This window comes from Quercus suber, unplaced genomic scaffold (genome assembly GCF_002906115.3).
Source record: "Quercus suber isolate HL8 unplaced genomic scaffold, Cork oak 2.0 scaffold_15, whole genome shotgun sequence".
Taxonomy (NCBI): domain Eukaryota; kingdom Viridiplantae; phylum Streptophyta; class Magnoliopsida; order Fagales; family Fagaceae; genus Quercus; species Quercus suber.
This window is the reverse complement of record NW_027069480.1, coordinates 1,328,434-1,346,779: the sequence shown is the minus strand read 5'-3', so window position 1 is coordinate 1,346,779 and position 18,346 is coordinate 1,328,434. Positions and strand designations below refer to the sequence as shown.

The 18,346-nt window shown below is 36.5% G+C and overlaps 1 protein-coding gene across 1 annotated transcript; it reads left to right on the top strand.

Moving 5' to 3' along the window:
• The first annotated feature begins 5,754 nt into the window (after window positions 1-5,754).
• On the top strand, window positions 5,755-15,731 carry LOC136071194 (glutamate receptor 2.2-like). Its single transcript, XM_065782210.1, has 3 exons — window positions 5,755-5,974; window positions 12,856-14,198; window positions 15,708-15,731. The coding sequence occupies exons 1-3, from the start codon at window positions 5,755-5,757 to the stop codon at window positions 15,729-15,731; spliced, it is 1,587 nt and encodes a 528-aa protein (XP_065638282.1).
• Window positions 15,732-18,346: the final 2,615 nt, after the last annotated feature.

The window sequence follows — 18,346 nt, the reverse complement described above, 5'->3', positions numbered from 1 at the left end:
AATACTTTTTTAAATTGTTCATAAACTAATGCTTAAAATTTATGCGAAACTGCACTATTGGTTCCGAAAGTGTACCCTATGTGCGCAATTGGTCCCTCATGTTTGAAGCGAGCACAATTAGTCCCTTAAGTTTTAAAACTCAGTTGCGTTACTCCTTTTACTAACAGCTGTTAACAGTGTTACTTACGTGGCTAACGGAACAATAACTTGGCATTTTTTTTAATGATGTGGCATGTTTTTAATTAAAAAATGAAAAACTAAATTTACACGTGAAAAAAAATATTCACCGGTACCAAATTATAAAAAATTATTTTCTACCGATTGTAAAAACACACAACGGGAGAGAAGGGGAGAGAGGGAGAAAACCAAACCCTAGCCACCGCCTAAAATCCCATGCCCTAGCCGCCGTTGGCATAGCCTAAGCTTTAGCTGCCGCTGGCAACAACACAAGCCCTAGCAGCCACCGACGACAGCCATTGACCCGCCTTCGTTCTCCCATCTCAGGTATTACAATTTTTCCTATGGTTTCTCACCTCAATTTAGGTGCATGAAAGATTTTTTTTCCCCCTGTGTTTGTATCTATGTGTTAGATTCAAAATGAGAAATTATATGGTATGAGAAACAAATTTGGTTATAATGTAGGATGCATAATTATCACCAAATTATAAAACTTCATGTATTTGTAAATGTAGTTGTGCAAGCCGTTTAGGACCCAATGTCCACCTCTTCTTCACCAATCTCCTAAACATAAAATCTGTTCTATGCACCAATTGTTCAAAATTTAAGATTCTTACAAGATACATTAATAAATATGAAGACGTAGAAGAAGACGAAAAAAAGACCTTCAGTTAGTTGTAACGTTTTATCACTGTCTATGCATAGCTTGAAAATCGATTTAGGTCTTTCTCATCAATCTGCAGAACGAGCAAGTTTAGTAAAACTACTTGTCATTTCTTTTCTACTAAAAAAAGAAAACCACACGACACGTACATACCGCACAGGGAACCATCAGTCAGGTATCTCTCTGATATTTGTGGGTTCCTCTTTGCTACCTAAGATTTCAATTCTTCGAAAATAGGGTACAACAGCTAGTAAGCATTCCATGTTTTCGAAGGATGGGAGTTTGTTCAGGGGAGAGGTTGGTGCTAGGGTCTTGACACTCTTCCTTGGGCTTGGGATTGTTTCTTTGTCTTCGTCTTTGTCTTCTTCCTTGTACAGGTTTTTGAAAGGAAGTGATTCCTTCATGTTCCTGTGTCTTTTACTCTACAGGCAGTATTGGTAACTCTTGAACGATTCTTGTTTTCTTGTTTTTCTTCTTCTTTTTCAGTGCGCCTCAAGAATACTACCTCATAGTCCTCATACTCCTTCTTCACATCTACCATCTTTCAATCTTGCACCAGCAATCCAAATCACAATTTAATTCAATACAAACCCTAATTATATTGTTTTTAATTTTTAGGTTTTTTGATAATATTTGGTTTTGATTAACCGTAGTAACCCTAATTACCGAAAAACAAACAAAACGAAAAACAAGGCACAAAATTCGCATGTAAAGAAACATTCCAGAGAAAAACAATAAGTACAGCATCGTTTTGACTGTGTTGTATAAATATAAATAAAATATAAATTAAAAGGATTCTGTTAACAAATAAATAAATAATTTGTAATGTTAATAGATGTATTGAAGGTAATTATTAATAAATCATTTTAGAAAAGTTTTAACACTACTTTTATGTAAAATATTAAAAGTTGTTTAGACAATTAATTATTACTTATTATTTCTTTTTCTATAAAAAATACTTTTTTAAATAGTTCATAAACTAATGCTTAAAATTTATGCGAAACTACACTATTGGTTCCGAAAGTGTACCCTATGTGCGCAATTGGTCCCTCATGTTTGAAGCGAGCATAATTAGTCCCTTAAGTTTTAAAACTCAGTTGTGTTACTCCTTTTACTAACAGCTGTTAACAGTATTACTTACGTGGCTAACGGAACAATAACTTGGCATTTTTTTTAATGATGTGGCATGTTTTTAATTAAAAAATGAAAAACTAAATTTTCACGTGAAAAAAAAAATATTCACCGGTACCAAATTATAAAAAATTATTTTCTACCGATTGTAAAAACACACAACGGGAGAGAAGGGGAGAGAGGGAGAAAACCAAACCCTAGCCACCGCCTGAAATCCCATGCCCTAGCCGCCGTTGGCAATAGCCTTAGCTTTAGCTGCCGCTGGCAACAGCACAAGCCCTAGCAGCCACCGACGACAGCCATTGACCCACCTTCGTTCTCCCATCTCAGGTATTACAATTTTTCCTATGGTTTCTCACCTCAATTTAGGTACATGAAAGATTTTTTTTCCCCCTGTGTTTGTATCTATGTGTTAGATTCAAAATGAGAAATTATATGGTATGAGAAACAAATTTGGTTATAATGTAGGATGCATAATTATCACCAAATTATGAAACTTCATGTGTTTGTAAATGTAGTTGTGCAAGCCGTTTAGGACCCAATGTCCACCTCTTCTTCACCAATCTCCCAAACATAAAATCTGTTCTATGCACCAATTGTTCAAAATTTAAGATTCTTACAAGATACATTAGTAAATATGAAGACGTAGAAGAAGGAAAAAAAAAAAGACCTTCACTTTGTTGTAGCACTTTATCATCATGTGTGCATAGATAGGAAATCAATTTAGGTGTTTCTCATCAATCTGCAGAACAAGCAAGTTTAATAAAAATCCTTGTCATTTCTTTTCTACTAGAAAAAGAAAATCACACATTTAGTGTAGGTTGCTTTGATATATCAGGAGTGAGATCTAAAGTTATGGTCAAAACCTCAGTATGTTGGGCAGCCACATTTAGTGTTGATGGAATATATATTCTCAAGATGGAATTCATAGTCTCTTAACAGAGATATAAAATATTCCCTTGAGATAAGTTTAATGGGTTCAGTTATTCAGAGAGTTAGGCCTAACCACTTTAGTAAGAAATTACTAAAGTATATGTATTTATGAAATTGGATTTCATAAATATATGGTGAATAACTTAAAAGGATTAAACCAGGTACTCAAAGATTAAGATGTAGTAATTTACAAAGTGGCAGTCTACTTTCACAACTTTGTATTATTACGAATATTTTATGAAGGGGTTTCATGTATAATAAAGTCTTGGGATATAATTTATTAATAAGGCCTAGAGTGCAATTATATTGCATTAAATATAATTAATGGTAACTTTGGGCTTGTCAAAAGTTGACAAAAAAGCTCAAGGCCCATTGAAGCTAGTGTCTTATTGGTCCCTTTTGGTCCCACTCTAAGCCACATACTAAATCCCAATTGGAAAGGCCCAAAAGGCTAGCCCAATTAGACAATCAGCCATTAGGAGAGAAACATATAGAATTTTAGAACATACAACAAGTTTGTAAAATGGTGTGTATATGTGAGTGAAGCCACTCAATTACTCTCCTTTGGAAACTGATTGAGAGATCACACATCTTAGGCGTTAGTGGAATTGGAGTGAAGATTGAAATTTTTCCAGAGAACTTCTGATCTTTGGTTTTGAAATTCACTGCACCAAGGTACACTCTCTTGTTCTATATTCTGAAACTTACATAATGCATGTTATTAATTCTGAATGAAGTAGATCCGTTATTTTTCCGCTAAGTACAAGTATAATTCCAACACCTATACCATGGAAGTGTGGAAAGGGTCCTACACCATGGAATCATAGAAGATTGTGCTGATCTGTTATTAGGTACTGAGCACCATAATAGATTCCTATGCCGTGGAAGTGTGGAGAAGTTCCTACATCGTATAGGTGTGGAAAGGGTCCTATACCGTGGAAGCATTGAAGATTGTGCTGATCCGTTGTTGGGCATCAAGCACTACAATGATTCCTAGAACAAGAGAGGAGAAGTTCCTACACTGTGGAAGTCTGGAAAGGATCCTACACCGTGGAAGCATAGAAGATTGTGCTGATCCATTATTGGGTATCGAGCACCATAATAGATTCCTATGCCGTGGAAGTGTGGAGAAGTTCCTACACCGTGAAGGTATGGAAAGGGTCCTATATCGTGGAAGCATGGAAGATTATGCTGATCCGTTGTTGGGTATCAAGCACCATAATAGATTCCTAGAACAAGAAAGGAGAAATTCCTACATCGTGGAAATGTGGAAAGGGTCTTACACCGTGGAAGCATAGAAGATTATGCTAGTCCATTGTTGGGTATCAAGCACCATAATAGATTCTTATGCCGTGGTTGTGTGGAGAAGTTCCTACACTGTGGAAGGGTGGAAAGGGTCCTATACCGTGGAAGCATGGACGATTGCGCTAATCCGTTGTTGGGTATTGAGTACTATAATAGATTCCTACACCGTGGTAGCGTGGAGAAGTTCCTACATCGTGGAAGTGTGAATGGGTCCTATACCATGGAAGCATAAAAGATCGTGCTGATCCATTGTTAGGTATTGAGCACCATAATAGATTCCTATGCCGTGGAAGTGTGGAGAAGTTCCTACACCGTAAAGGTGTGGAAAGGGTCCTATACCGTGGAAGCATAGAAGATTATGCTGATCCGTTGTTGGGTATCAAGCACCATAATGATTCCTAGAACAAGAAAGGAGAAGTTCCTACACCGTGGAAGCATAGAAGATTGTGCTGATCCGTTGTTGGGTATTAAGCACCATAATAGATTCTTAGAACAAGAAAGGAGAAGTTCCTACACCGTGGAAATGTGGAAAGGGTCTTACACCGTGGAATCATAGAAGATTGTGCTAATCTGTTATTGGGTATTGAGCACCATAATAGATTCCTATGCCGTGGAAGTGTGGAGAAGTTCCTACACCGTAAAGGTGTGGAAAGGGTCCTATACTGTGGAAGCATAAAAGATTGTGTTGATCCGTTGTTGGATATCAGGCGCCACAATGATTCCTAGAACAAGAGAGGAGAAGCTCCTACACCGTGGAAGTGTGGAAAGGATCCTACACTGTGGAAGCATAGAAGATTGTGTTGATTTGTTGTTAGGTATCAAGCACCACAATAGATTCCTATGCCGTGGAAGTGTGGAGAAGTTCCTACATCGTAAAGGTGTGGAAAGGGTCCTATACCTTGGAAGCATAGAAGATTGTGTTGATTCGTTGTTGGGTATCAAGCACCATAATGATTCCTAGAACAAGAAAGGAGAAGTTCCTACACCATGGAAATGTGGAAAGGATCCTACACCATGGAAGCATAGAAGATTGTGCTAGTCCGTTGTTAGCTATCAAGCACCATAATAGATTCCTATGCCGTGGTTGTGTGGAGAAGCTCCTACACCATGGAAGTGTGGAAAGGGTCTTATACCATAGAAGCATGGACGATTATGCTAATCTGTTGTTGGGTATTGAGCACTATAATAGATTCCTATGCCGTGGTAGCGTGGAGAAGTTCCTACACTATGGAAGGGTGGAAAGGGTCCTATACCATGGAAGCATGGACGATTGCGCTAATCCGTTGTTGGGTATTGAGCACTATAATAGATTCCTATGCCGTGGTAGCGTGGAGAAGTTCCTACATTGTAGAAGTGTGAAAGGGTCCTATACCATGGAAGCATAAAAGATCATGTTGATCCGTTGTTAGGTATCAAGCACCATAATAGATTCCTATGCCATGGAAGTGTGGAGAAGTTCCTACAACGTAAAGGTGTGGAAAGGGTCCTATACCATGGAGGCATAGAAGATTGTGCTGATCCGTTGTTGGGTATCAAGCACCATAATGATTCCTAGAACAAGAAAGGAGAAGTTCCTACATCGTGGAAATGTGGAAAGGATCCTACACTATGGAAGCATAGAAGATTGTGCTAATCCATTGTTCGGTATCAAGCACCATAATAGATTCCTACGCCGTGGTAGCGTCAAGAAGTTCCTACACCATGGAAGTGTGGAAAGGGTCATATATGGTGAAAGCATAGAAGATTGCGCTGATTCGTTGTTGGGTATCAAGCACCATAATAGATTCCTAGAACAAGAGAGGAGAAGTTCCTACACAGTGGAAGTGTGGAAAGGGTCCTATGCCATAGAAGCATGGACAATTGCGCTAATCCGTTGTTGGGTATCGAGCACTATAATAGATTCCTACGCCGTGGTAGCGTGGAGAAGTTCCTACATCATAGAAGTGTGGAAAGGGTCCTATACCATGGAAGCATAAAAGATCGTGCTGATCCGTTGTTAGGTATCGAGCACCATAATAGATTCCTATGCCGTGGTAGTGTGGAGAAGTTCCTACACCATGGAAGTGTGGAAAGGAACCTGTATAATTCTAGAAACTACCTTTGAGAGGGCTGATTAGACTCCTAGAAACTACCTTTAAGAGGGTTATTGTATGACTTTTGAGAAAATGCCTTTGAGAGGGTTGCTGTATGACTTTAGGAAAAGTGCCTTTGAGAGGGCTGATGTATGACATTTTAGGAAAAGTGCCTCTGAGAAGGCTGATGTATGACTTTTTAGGAAAAGTGCCTTTGAGAGGGCTGCTAATGTATGATTCTGGAAATTGCCTTTAAGAGGGCTAATGTATGACTTTAGGAATAGTGCCTTTGAGAGGGCTGTTGTATGACTTTAGGAAAAGTGCCATTGAGAGGGCTGTTGATATAAGATAGACAATGCCTCTGGTTAGGACTTACATGTATAATTCTGGAAATTGCCTATTAAAGGGCTACTGATGTATGTGTGATATTGGTAGCACTTGCATTGCACCATATCCTCACGGGTTTACCAATTCAATCTGATAGTGATCAATCCACTGAGGGAGACGGAAAAGGGAGTGGCACAAAAATAAAACTACCCTATGGTAGGTTTTGTGTGGTTCTTGACATGAGAAGAAAAGTTCCTGGCGGGACGGACCCATTCTTGCATACTAATTAGCATAAAGTGGACAGAACAGCGTAAAATAAACTGCCCCAATGTAGGGTTTTACGTGATTCTAGATCAGCAAACCGACTTGACATGGGTTTGAGCTCGTACTGGACGATTATACCACAATGGGTTCTATCAATGCCTGGCCTTGATTGGTAGCCAAAAACCTCTGTTGTCGTGCCTTCATTTGACCACCCGCCGTGTCGACAGCTCCGAGGCGCGCTCTAGGGGCCTCGTTGGAGGGCTTCTCTTTCTCTCTTGGAGGAGGATGAGTGATGCGCATTTGTGTAGTGTGTGGCATGGTTTGCATGGGGCTTTGGTTGCTCTCTCTCTCAGTGGAGGAAGGTAGGTCTACCTTTGGCATTATGGCAATAACTTGGGCCAACTTTTAAGGGGTTACCAAAGGTGAGTGGAGTCGCCACCAATCATTGGGTTTTTCTAAGGTGTGATTGGTCACTTGTTTCTACTTGATTTTATTACCAATCCTTGGCTAAGAAAAAGGTCATTTTTCCTAATATAATGTGGATGGAAAAAAATTGAGTCTTAGGTCTGGAAGTTTGGTTACATATAGGGAATGTGTTAGGTACCCCACAACACTTGTCCAAGGACAGTCCTTTGTTTTGATAAAACCTTAATTTTTGGAAATTGGCAGTAAAAACATGATTTTGGTATTGGCTTTCGGGGCTTTACATGCATGGGGGCTTTTAGGTTTGGTTTTTGAACAGGTGTGGTCTCAATCTACGCTTTCCTATGGCATTTAAGCAAAGTGCCAGCTTTCCACGGCGAAAATCCGGCGAGATGTCACCTTACTTTCATAGCGAAAATTAGGCATCGCTTGCCTTAGTTGACATGGACTTGACAATCACATCGAAAAGGGGCGGGCAGGTATATATATATACATATATCATGCACAATGCAAGCACACAAAGCAGAAAAGTAAATGCCTATATCCCTAGAGTATGACCCATAATATAAGTGTAGGAAAAATAAACAGGGGTCGCCATAATTTATAGATGAGGATGAATGGTACACAGCATGATATACCTAATACAACCTATCTAAGAGAGAAAAGGAGGAGGAAGGAAAGGGTTTTAAAGAGTACAAAACCAAATAGGAGAGGCTAAACTCCTAAATCTACTGAGCATTACCACTTGGCTCATATTGACATGCTTACAGTCGCACCCTTTTTGCTTCCGCCTGGGAGACCCTGCCCTAACACCATGCATCCTTGCTTCATATGTGTACATGCAAAGGTAAAGACAAGAAGCCAGCAAACAAGCAATGGAAGGAAAAGGTGCAGGGGGCATATGAAAAGGCATAAAGTGGATAACCATGATAGGAAATGGCAAGCAAAGAAGCAATAAAGCAAGCAAACAAGCGAGAACACCAACAAAAGAGGGTGTCCGCGGGGGGACAAATGTAGGTTTGGATCGAATGTCCACAGCTTCATTGTGTTGAATGGATGACACACTGGCAAGCAAGACTCATGCATGGACATGTAAGCAAGCGTTTATAGATGTAAATAAAGCCAACGGGTGGCACAAACAAGCATGGTAAGAGTATCATCGCAAGGAGCGAAAAAGGGGAGAGGTATGCGTGAAGCAACCAGCATCATGGCGATGCCACCCAAACAGTTACATCCAAGCAAGGCCTCATGGGCATCAGATGTAACCAAAGAACCACAAACCCGCTAAAGGTGTAAAACATGGCCAAGCCTAGAACTAGAGAGGCTAACACAAGCATAAAGCGTGAAAGCAAGCAAGCATAGACATGAAAATAGGGTGATCCAAACCCTTTGATATGGGCCTTGGCATATGGACGATGACAAAGACCATAAGGTCTAGATTGTGTCTGACCCAATAAGCCAAAACACAAGAAAGAAAGACAAAGCGACAAAAGGGCTACAATAGCACATGGCATGACAAACATAGCTTAGGTCTTGGCACACAAACATGGCATGGAGTGCACAAGCACATGGAAGATAGCATAAAGCATGCAGAGAATATAGATTTAAGCACATAAGCATGTAAAAACATAGATCTAGACATATAGGCATGGAAACATGTATGTAGGCATGTAAATGTACATCTAAGCATATGAATGCGAGCATAAGAGCATGGAAGAATGTAAGTCCAAGCATACAAGCATGTGGAGACATAGATATAGGCATATAGGCATAAAAATATGCATGTAAATATGTAGAAACTAGCACATAGACATGGAAGAACATGAATCCAAGCATATAAGCATGTACGGATGTAGATCTAAGCACAAAATATAGCGAAAAATGCATAAACACAGATCAGAGCAAAGCGTAGCCAAGAACATCACACAAACATGTGAACATGTAACCCTAACATCGACCTTGAACTAAAAGAGGCATAAAACATAGGTAACATGGCATAAAAACCCTAGGCATGTAGCTCTAAGCATATGAACATGTAAGAATGAAGATCTAAGTATGAAACAAGGCATAAGGCATAAAAGCAAAGGGATTTAAGCTAGAAACACAAATAAAGCAAGAAAGATGCTAAAGAAAGTAATAAATCATGTTATTCAATCAACAAGGCCAAGATAAATGCTAAAAAAGAAGATTTAGCTACCATCCACACCCATAAACCCCAAATCCCAAGTGTAGAATCAAGGAAAAAAAAGATTGGGTATAAGAACAATACCTTGTGTTTTTGGTGAAGAGAGAAGAATCAAGAAGCTTTGATGTGTTTTTTGTGTGTTTCTTGTGTTTGGAAGAGGGGAAAAATGTGTAGAAAAACCAGGAAAAGAGTAAAATTCTGAAAAATGTGGTCTTCTCTTTAGTCTGAAAAGTGCCTGGGGCTATTTATAGCCCTAGCAAAACTTCGAGGAAGCGGCCCTTCAAACCTCCTTTGATTGGGTTGATCTTAACACCCTCGGAAAGTTCTTGACTTCCTGTTTTTGAAAAGGTATGGAACCTAAAAATCCAACGGTTAGATCAAAAGTTATGGCTCTCAGAAGTTAGCAGTGCATCGATCGATGCGACCTCCCGATTTTTGTGATATCTCGGCCGTTCTAACTCTGATTTCAACCCATAAACAGTAGTTGCAATGAGAATTTGATAATCTTCGCAATGGTGTTGGTTTCAACTCATTTTGACAACCAAATCAAAATTAGGGTTTTTGGGCTCACACGGGATTAACTTCAGGTCAAACTTGGTCAAAGTTGTTAAAATTTTCCAAGAAGCTTTGATGTAAAGCTATAAAAAAAAAATGTTGTTTTGTAAGGGTTTTGACCTTGTTTGACCTTTGCTCAAACCTAGGGTTGAGCAGGGGCATTTTGGTCATTTTAGCTGAAAAAGGCATTTCGAGTGCTCTGGTACCCGAACGGGTTGCACCACGTCGTCCTGGATGTTCTCGTAGGCCCATGGAGAGAAAATATTCTTTTTGGATTTTTTGGGGTTTGGCACGTAAATCGAGGGCAGACAAAATACAGTATCAACTGTAACGACCCCGCCCAACTGTGTAGATATCAACTGTGACCCAAAAAAGGGGTCTTGCATTCTATAGAATCTCACATCACCTAGGGAAGCACATGAGAATGTGTTTATAATGAATGACCTCCTTTTAATATGTAGAGGCCTTTTCCCCCCACTGCTGTGTGCTTTGAGGGAGAATAAAACTGTGAGGGGTATGGGTCCCAAAGTGGACAATATCTACACAGTTGGGGTGGGGTCGTTACAGATGGTATCAAAGCCGGTTCGGTAACCCCGTGTGGGCTCAGAGACACTACCCCACAAAGTGGGCCCTAACGAGGACGTTAGAGATTTTAAGTGGGGGAGATTGTGATGCCCTAATTTGATTGATTGTGTGATGTGTGTGGGTGTGTGATGAGTCCCACATTGGGTATTTACTAAGTAGATCTGGGCTTTATTAATAACTACAAGGAGCCTCAATTGTGACTAGTCCTTTTGAGGTATAGCGCAGATGTGGCTAGCACTTTTCCTTGGGTCCATATGTAATGACCCAAGGAAAAGCGCTAGCCACATCTGCGCTATACCTCAAAAGGACTAGCCATAAAACACTATTTTAAAAAATAAAATAAGTCAAGAAATAGCTTTTTTTTTTTTTCTTTTTCCTTTTTATGATAAGAGTCTAGAAATAGCTTTGTCCCTTCACCTTCACATTTTTACAAAAAATTATTGGCATATTGTAAGGTATTAGTTTTGTAGTTGTGATAAACTTCGTAACCTCTTTATGAATGGAGCGCATGGCAAAGCTAAGTGTAACAACTCAAGGAAAAGCACTAATCACATCTGCGTTATACCTCAAAAGAACTAGTCACAATTGAGACTCCTTATAGTTGTTAATAAATCCTAGATCTACCCAGTAAATATCCGATGTGGGACTCATCATACACCCACATACATTACACAATTAATCAAATTAGGGCATCACAATCTCCCCCACTTAAATCCCTAACGTCCTCGTTAGGGCCCACTTTGTGGAGTAGTGTCTCTGAGACCACACGGGGTTATTGGGCCAACTCTGATACTATATGTAACAATCCAAGGAAAAGCGATAGTCACATCTGTGCTATACCTCAAACAGACTAGTCACAATCGAGACTCCTTGTAGTTGTTAATAAATCTCAGGTCTACCTAGTAAATATCTAATGTGGGACTCATCACACACTCACACACATCACACAATAAATCAAATTGTGATGCCCTAATTTGATTGATTGTGTGATGTGTGTGGGTGTGTGATGAGTCTCATATCAGATATTTCCTGGATAGATCTGAGATTTATTAACAACTACAATGAGTCTCAATTGTGACTAGTTTTTTTGAGATATAGCGCAGATGTGGTTAGCGCTTTTCTTTCGGTCATTACACTAAGACTTGAATTGGAAAATAAAGAAATAAAAAAACAGTATTTTATTCCAATTTGGAAAATAAAAAGTCATTAATTTTGAACAATAAGGAATATTTAAATGTAAAAATTCATTAAAAGATAGTATATTAATCATTTTTTTATATGTTTATCTATTAAAGTAAAACTTAGGTACAGTACTTAGGTGCTGTTCTTTAAGGTGTCCTCTTAAAATTCTGCCATATGACTTTTTTCTCATTAAATAGATGTGTAATTTTTAATTAAGTAGCCATATGATAGGATTTTAAGATAGAAACCTAAAGAACATTACTTAAGATTCTATACATAAGTTTTTTCCTATCTATTAAGTGATTCATTTTTAGTAGTTGACCATATACCAAGTGAAACTTATGTCAATTTTGTTACTTTGATTAATATAAAATTTTCAATTTATTTTATAATTATATCCTTCCTTTGTATAGTATAATGAATTACTGCAAAAAGAATTTGATTAATATAAACTTTTAAATTTATTATGTAATTAAGTTCTTTTGTAGTTTTTCATTTGATTAGAACTCTCTTTTCTTCATATTCTTTTTTCTCTTATTATTTTTATAAGTTATATTGTTAGGGCACTACAATTTAACTCTCTACAACTGCTCTAAAAATAGGCTAACGACGACACCATAAAGATTTGAGTGTATATTCCTTATCACCAATTGATTTTGAGGTAGAGTGGCACAGTTTAGGTGTTGGGAGGGGGATTGTTGGGTAGAGGCCTAATGGGCCAAGTCTAACATTTTATTAGAGATGGAAGTCAAGTTAGGTCAAGTTTCAATCAACCTATTGGCATTAGGCTGCCATCCTTTCATAGAATAAAGTTGTACCCTTTCCATAAGCTATAACTTTCGGTGCAGTAAGTAAGCCCTTGGTTCTAACAGTTATGAACCAAAATAGACATTGATAAAGTATGTTGGTGTATAGTTTCAAAATGTTAATATTTTCCAGAATGTATTGATAAAGTTTGTTATCAATGTATTGTTGTTGTTATAGTAGTTGTTTTGAACATTGCCAGTAAAATTTCAATTTTCTAAGTAATTTACTGTTGCAATGAAATCCAGCACTGGATTTAATGAAGAAAGAAGAAGTACAGGCCATTATAGGACCTCAAAGCTCAGCACAAGCTAGGTTTGTGATAGAACTTGGCCGTAAAGCTCGGGTGCCCATAATTTCCTTTTCAGCCACAAGTCCTTCTCTTTCTCCATCTCAAAACAAGTTTTTCATACGCATAGCCCAAGATGACTCCGCACAAGTTAAAGCCATAGCAGACATTGTTAAGGCCTTTGGTTGGCCGGAAATTGTCCTTATTTACGAAGACACAGAGTATGGCAATAGTTTGATTCCACATTTAATGGACACTTTACAATTGATTGACACTCGGGTCCCTTACAGATGTGTCATTCCTCCATCTTCTAATAATACGGAAATCATTAAAGAGCTTAGTAAGTTAAAGGAAAATTACATAAGAATATTTCTTGTTCACATGTCTGCTTCACTTGGCTCCAAACTCTTTGCACTTGCAAAGAATGCAAAAATGATGAGTGAAGGGTATGCATGGATGGTCACAGAAGGTTTATCATCTTTGCTAGATCCTATGAGCTCAAAGGTCATGGACTCAATGCAAGGTGTATTGGGAATAAGGCCATACTTAACCCCATCTAAACAGCTTGAAGATTTTGAAAGAAAATGGAAGAGAAATTTAACCTCAATCCAGGCAAAGATCAAGAGTACTACTAGCTTAAACTGGTTTGGATTATGGGCATATGATACAATTTGGGCATTGGCTATGGCAGTGGAGAAGGCTGGCATGCATTCCCGCTTCTTCAAGCAAAGTGCTAGCGGTTGTAATGCTGATCTGGCAGCTTTAGACATTTTTGAAAATGGTACAAGGCTTCGCAATACAATTGCAAATACTACATTTGAAGGCCTAAGCGGGAATTTCGGTTTGGTTAATGGGCAGTTGGAGCCTTCAACCTTTGAAGTATTCAATGTGATAGGAAAAACTGAGATAAATATTGGATATTGGACCTCACAGAGAGGATTTTCCAAAGATTTAAAGGATACTGGTGAAAAGGCATACTCGACCTCAAAGGACAAACTTAAACCACTGATTTGGCCAGGATACACAATACACCAACCTCCTTCAAGGTTAAGGATTGGGGTTCTAGTGAAAAATGGTTTTACAGAATTCGTGAAAGTGGAATGGAATTCTTCTACTGATGATACGCCTAATGTATCAGGATTCTCCATTGAAGTGTTCTTTGCTGTACGAGATGCATTGCCCTTCCCCCTTTCTCATGAGTTTATTCCCCTAAGGCAGAGAAACGGGACATANTTTTTTTTTTTTAATCAATATATATATATATATATAACCGAAGCTTTTGAAGTTTCCACAATTTCCCACGTCAGCATTATTAAAAAAAGAAAAAAATTATTTCTAACCAAAAAAATGCTAAAACCCACAATACTCTTGAAAAAACCCGACTACAACACTCATACGCATAAAACCATTAACTGAAAAACCCTACCATAGCTAGAAAATTAACGTTTCAATTGCTCTCTTCTCTCTCCATCCAGTCTCTGTCTACAAGACTTCCACCTTTGCCGGCCTTCTTTGTTTACTAGTGGGTTTTCGCTCTTTCTATTTTCTATGAGAGAAATTGAATTGAGGCATGGCTTTCTGCAAAACGTACTAAACTTCAGAATTGATTATTTGTCTGAGGGAAACTGAATTGAGGCATGGCTCCATGCCTCAGAATTGTTTGTTGGGTACGTTTTCGCTCTTTCTATTTTCCAAGTTTTGCAGTAAGTTTTGTAGAGAGCGTAATGTTCATCTTTAGGCCAGACTTCTTTCTTTGCTATTTAACCCGATTTATGGTCATCGTTTTCTATATCTCACAAATGCCAAATTTTTCTTGGATGTGATTGGAATTTATTAAAACGAATGCCTTGATGAAAGAAATTTAGTTGTTGTATATCATGTTGTGTGCCTTACATATTATCAACATTGTTCTAAACTTCAAGAAAATTGGGAACATGTTAGAAATATTGTCTTCCTATATCAATTCTGCATTATATACTGTAATATTTTCACTCTTTTTTTAGGCATTATATTTCATAATCTTCACTTGATTATATATAGTCATCAGTGTAGAAAGTTCTTAGCAATTTATTAGAGGACCATCCTCACAAGCTGATCATTTGTCTCATTCCATATTTTCTACAATGATATGTCCATGTAGTGACTTACTGAGGTTCAATCCTACCCTATTATTAATTTACTTTATTTGTTTGTACTTTTAATATATATATTATAAGTATTATTAATTTACTTTATTTGTTTGTACTTTTAATATATATTATAAGGTTCTGAGTATTGATTGGTCAACTTAACATGTAAAATTTAAAAGTGAAAGATGTTAAGAAATTGCGACTTAAAAGCATTTGATGTTTAACATTTCTATGTTTGAATGGTTATTGATATTCAATTCAATAGCATCAGGTTAAGACTTGATAGTTAGATGATAATGCCATGTCAAATAATGAATGCTCCATTGCACGTATTAGGTTCTATTTTGAGCATGAAAGACACATATTAATAGTTATACTATGCACAATTCGTCTAATGCTTTTCTATTGTGGGAATGAATGAGCTATTAGTTTACCTACCTATCAATAATAATAATAATAGTTTACCTTCTAAAGATTGCTCCCTGTATATCACTCTATTTTCTTGGAGGTAGTCACACTCAAAAGCTATTGATTGGAATGCAGGCTATTTAAAAGAGAATTTATGATTTTTGATATGACAAAAAACTTTCAATTTTGCTTTTGAATATATATATATATATATATATTTGCATGCAACTATTTAGAGTTATTTGCATTGATTTTGCTTTCCTTCTGTTTGCAGTTTAAAAGAAGGAATGTTTTCTGACATGGATACAAATATGTATAGTCACAATTAGGTATACTGAGGCCAATATAGCCCTTCTCAATTAGGCACGTGTATACATACTTTTTTTTTTGAGTAAGTGTGCATACGTACTTCATTCATACATAACTAGTGGATTTTAGTATTTATCTGGCTTCATCACATAAAGTGTAACAATATTTGTGGAACAATTTTCAGGCTTAATTTCAAAAACATTTGACTACTCTTCTACAATAGTGTTGATAAAATATGCAAATTAAGGTTATTTTGAGGTGAAGAGTTGAAGAGTTTTATTTGAAAACATAAAATCAACATTTAGCAAGATAGGTCTATCTGTTACTTGGTCTTGTATGCATATAAGAGACCAACATGAATGCATCTCAATACTTCTGATGAAGGATATGGCTCCTTTCATTTGAAAACATAGAAAAAACATCTAGCATGATAGGTCTGTTTGTTGCTTGGTCTTATACTCATAAGAGACCAACGTATAATGTTAGTGATTAACCAACGTATATGGAAATTTGAATGAAAAAAAAAAATGATATATATACATATATATACATATATATATATATATATATGTATTTTTTAATGTGATACGCGTGTTTTGTTTCTTATGGCTTTCTACTTGTATTCACTTTTTTATGTTTGTTAAGTAGAAAGCCATAAGAAACGAAACACCAAACACACCTATATATATATATATATAATCCACAATGAGAGTTCCTAGAATCCACCAGAAAAATAAAGGAAAAAGTCTCTAAATCTTTATTAAACTAAAAATATGTTTTTAATTTTTGTTTACAAACTTGAATGAAAATTTAAGGGCTCCAAAAAACTTGATTGGCGAGAAAAAGTTATTAAAAGAGATCATAATTGATACCATACCATAACAAGACTCTAATTTCAGTCATTTGACTAGAAAAGCATAAATACTCTTAAAATCATAGAAATAATAATCCAAACATAAAATTTTGGAAATCAAATAAAAATAATAAAATTATAAATTATAAAAATTAAATTAAAATATTTGTCATACATGATCAATATTAATTTCTGTGCTTTGCTGGTCATAAAAAAGTCTTTTTAGGGTAAGTTGCTGTAGAGGAAGGGATCAATTCATGTTTTAAGTGAAAATATGGAGAACCAAGCTCCTATGCAAGTGCCATAGGGTCAGAAGGTTTTGTGCGAACAAAGTAAAAGTGTTATTCATACCCCTGTAACTAAGCGTGTGGACCCATTAGTGGGGACAAGGTTTTTCTCTGGTTTGAAGAGAAATTTTTCAAACCTTTCCTGTAACTTTTTATTGGATGTGAAATTTGAAAATCAAATTATTGGATTATATATTCTTTATATTTTTAACACGTATATCAAATTTCATTCAAATCAAATATCATTTATTATTCAATCAATAAACTTATATTTTATGCATAATTTTATATCACAAAACTTGAAATTTAAACACTTGATTAAATACATAGTTATTGATTTTTTATTTTCTTGAAATTTTGCAAACATGAAGGATATACTAAGAACATACAATCCAACGGTTAAATTTTCAAAAGTCACACCCAATAAAAAATATATGAGGAATTTAAAGTGTTTATATCCAAATTAGTTTGGAGAGAAATTTTTTTCCACTAGTGTGGCCTTTAGTCAACTCATCTTGCCAAATATGTCCATGGTTCCAAATTTCTTCGAGAGACTGGAATAAAGTGGAGTGGATGCTTTTGAAATAATAGGAAAGAGCAAGGGAACAAAGTGGACCATTGGAAGTTTATTTATGTCCATACTCTAGGGCAAAAATAGCCAAATATTACTATTTTTCAAAATTATTAATGTTGCATCACTGTTTGAGAAATATCTAACAATGTACCACTTTTTTAAAACTCGAATTTAAAAAAAAAATGATACATTGTTAGATATTTCTCAAACTAATTAGAGAAATGCCCCTCTTTTGAAACTCGATTTATAATAAATCGAGTTATAAAAAAAAATTCTGCAGCCCTATAGCGGCATTTTTAAAGACTTATAGTGATGTTTTCAGGACCTATAGTGGCGTTTTGTAATTCGACCTATATGAAATCGAGTTATAGGCAATTTTTATTTTTATTTTTTTGACCTATAACATGATTTCATATAGGTCGAGTTACAAAATGCCACTATAGGTCCTGAAAACGTCACTATAAGTCCTAAAAAACGCCGCTATAGGACCTAACTCAATTTATTATTAATTGAGTTTCAAAAGAGAGGCATTTTCCTGATTAATTTGGGAAATAGGACAAAATGTTGGATTGTTTTTTTAAAAAGGGAAAAAGCCAATTTTTTCTCTTTTTTTACTAGGCTAAAGTTTAAAGTCTAAAGCCATGATTTTTTTTTTCTTTTGAATTGAGGTAATATTTTATAGTAACCTTTTATTTTTATTCTAATACACACACATATTTATAAATATATGTAAAAAGATAGTCGTAAATCCAAAACGGTATACCGGTATTGATCGGTATCGAATTATATCGTTTCACTGGTCAAATTAGTACAACCTCTGGTATGAGATTGACTCCCTTGAGTCGTACTCCTCATGCTTACACTATATGGCTCAAAATAAGTATTACAAA